This window comes from Arachis ipaensis, chromosome B03, assembly GCF_000816755.2.
Source record: "Arachis ipaensis cultivar K30076 chromosome B03, Araip1.1, whole genome shotgun sequence".
NCBI classification, from domain to species: Eukaryota; Viridiplantae; Streptophyta; class Magnoliopsida; order Fabales; family Fabaceae; genus Arachis; species Arachis ipaensis.
The window spans coordinates 124,369,840-124,373,039 of NC_029787.2; the positions used below are offsets into that span (position 1 = coordinate 124,369,840).

The following is a 3,200-nucleotide window of genomic DNA, read 5'->3' on the forward strand; positions in this document are numbered from 1 at the left end:
AATGATCTCTAAATTGTTGACTCGAAGAATGAGGCGTGTGATGCCAGGTTTGGTTGGGGAGTCACAGACTGCCTTTGTGAAGGGGAGGAAGATACATGACGAAGCCTTAATTGCATGTGAAACAGTGTAATGGTTAAAACAGAAAAAGAAGGCATCAGCAATTATCAAACTGGACTTCCATAAAGCTTACGATAGAGTTAAATGGTGTTTTGTTGATACTGTATTAGAGAAGATGGGATTCGGTAGAACATGGAGGGCTTGGATTAAGAAGTGTGTTAGCTCGGCATCTATATCCATTCTGGTTAATGGGTCACCGTCCAAACCTTTCAAGATGGAGAGGGGCCTACAGCAAGGCGACCCATTATCACCTTTTTTGTTTGTCCTTGTGGTCGATGTGCTTAACAGGATGATTGGAGAGGCAGTTAGGAACAGTCGAATATCTCCACTCTTAGTCGGGAAGGATAATATAGAGTTGTCACACCTACAATTTGCTGATGACACTATATTATTCTGCCTGCCGGAAGAGAATACAGTACGAAACTATCAGAGATTACTGAGGTGCTTTGAAATTATGTCTGGATTGAGCATTAATTTTGAAAAGTCCAGCTTGATACCAGTGAATTGTAGCCAGGAGTGGGTTAGCCGGATGTGTCAATTACTAGGGTGCAAGGAGGCAGCCTTACCGGTGAGGTATCTTAGAATTAATCTGGGAGCAAATCCACGGTTGGTGAAAACTTGGAAGCCGGTTCTAGATAAGGTGGAGGAGAAACTGAGCTTGTGGAAAGCAAATGTGCTTAGTAAGGCTAGAAAGCTAGTGCTCTTCAAGTCGGTGATCAACAATCTACCTATTTATTACCTGAACTTGTATAAGATGCCAAATACGGTTGCACGTAGAATCATTTCTTTGCAGAGGAGATTCTTCTGGGAAAAGGATGATGGAAGATCGGGTATGGCTCTTGTGAAGTGGGAGATGGTCCAGGCTCCAAAGAAGCTAGGAGGGTTGGGAGTGGGTGATGCGGTAGTCCGTAACACGGCCTTACTGTTTAAATGGTGGTGGCGATTCTCAAAGGAAGCTCCTGCATTAATTTGAATCTGAATCATTTGTTGTCTACTCAGGCGCTACCAAAGCGAGGGGGACCGTGGAGAGACATATGTCAAGTACAAATAAAGGAGTAACATGTCAGGCAGAAGATGATTGATGGCCTCGCTATGGAAGTAGGAAATGGTAGATATACCAGATTCTGGGAAGATACATGACTCCAAGTGGGAAAGCTGAAAGACTCCTTTCCGAGACTCTTCTTGATTTCAAACCAACAAGGATCAGTAATCGGGGATTGTGGGTTTTGGGATGGGATACAGTGGGTGTGACACTTCCAATGGAAAAGAGAATTACGCCAATGGGAGACCGAGATATTGGACCAGCTGCTCCAAGTCTTGCACTTTGTTACATTAATAGCAGATGTACAAGACAGAGTGGTGTGGAGGTTTGATAAAGAAGGAGTTTATTCTACTAACTCATTTGTGCAAGTTTTGCAGGAGGAGACCTTGGATGAGGAGATACTGAGATATGGATTCACAAAGGAAATTTGGAAAGGGTTAGTTCCACCTCGGATCGAGTTGTTTGCGTGGTTTGTATTGGTAGGGAGGGTCAACACAAAGGATCAACTAAGTAGACTGAGAATTCTATAACAGAATGATAACTTGTGTGTGTTGTGCAAGAAGGAGGTTGAAAATACCCAACACTTATTTGTTACTTGCAAATTCTCCTGGCAGGTGTGGTGTGCATGGGTCTCATCATTTGGACAGAAATGGACTGCTCTTGGTAATTTAAAAGATCATTTCGAGAGTTGGAGATATATGCCAGTAAAAAGGTCGCAGCGCAAGAGTTGGATAGTGAAATTTTTCTCAGTAATATGGATTATTTGGCTAAGACGGAATAAAGTTATATTTCAGAACAAGACAACAGGAGTTGCAGATTGTGTGGATTAAGCGTTTACATTTGCTACAGAGTGGTGTGATAAATAACTCACGATGTCGATGGCTATGCCGGAGATGACATAGGAGTTGTTGTAATTTTATGTCCTTTGCATATCTGTACTTGCTCCACTTGAGTGTTGAGCTTTTTTTTCAAAAAAAAAAAAAGTTTAGTTGAAGTAATAAATATTTTCATCCCTCAAGTTATGATGACCAACACTAGGTAATTTTTTTTGTGATAACATTCAAAATACTAAGAATGCATTTAGTTTATGTTTTAATTTTTTTTTTCCAGAATTTTGTGAATGACAAAAAAAAATAAAAACGCAAACGACACAAAAACAAAAATATTAAAAATAAATAAAATACAAACCATGAAACCAAACACACCTATTTCCATTAGGGTCAATAATCAAAGAGATACATTTCATGTATTTTACCCCCCTCTTTTTTTTCCCTCTCCTCTGTACATCAATCTACTCTCCCATTTCTATGGAGAAATCTTTTTCTCTCTATAATGTGCCGAAAATAAGAAAGAATATGAACACAATCCAACCAATTTCCCATTAACCTGGGGTACGTAATATGCTTTACAAGCAACATCAGCCATAAAATTTATTATTTATCCAAAATACTGCAGATCTAGATTTCAAACATACAACAGCTCATTAAATTTGGCCCTTGATATCAGGTAAACAGATCTTACAAATAAATAAAAAATCATGCAGAGTGCTTGGTGGTTCCTCTAATCAAATTTTACCTGGAGTTCAATTTGGTGGCAAAGGTATTATTCAGTTGCCATGCTATACAAAAAAGAGGGAAATGCCGCCCTTCCTATTATTTTCGAAAATGTCTGCTCGCTTGAAATTGTTTTCCTAGCTATGATATAATCTTGGGAAGCTTGAATTTACAAGCCTCGGGTTTACTCAACATTAAGTAATCAAATGAAGTCGGGTTGGCATGTTGAAGTTAAGCAACGATGCCACATTCGACTGTTGGGATCAACCAACCTGGGATGAGATATAACTTCTGGGATAGGAAAGTAAGCATAGTGTGTGTTACATAAGCCTACTGTAATGCCGCTATATCCTGCGAAAGCACCATGAACCTGAAATGCAAATACTATGAATCAATATAACATAGATATTAACGAAAAGGATGTCTAAATGAGCTCTTACATAATTTGCAGGAGGTCATAAGTTCAAGTAATTTGGCTGTCATTCTAA

The 3,200-nt window shown here is 39.3% G+C and overlaps 1 protein-coding gene across 1 annotated transcript in view; it reads right to left on the reverse strand.

Moving 5' to 3' along the window:
• LOC107631358 (ATP-dependent 6-phosphofructokinase 5, chloroplastic) overlaps positions 2,352 to 3,200 on the reverse strand; it is a gene marked incomplete at its 5' end in the record, with an annotated part of 4,877 nt that continues 4,028 nt past the window's right edge. The window contains 1 exon segment of the mRNA XM_016334787.2: positions 2,352 to 3,082. Coding sequence (XP_016190273.1) covers positions 2,915 to 3,082 — 168 coding nt within the window.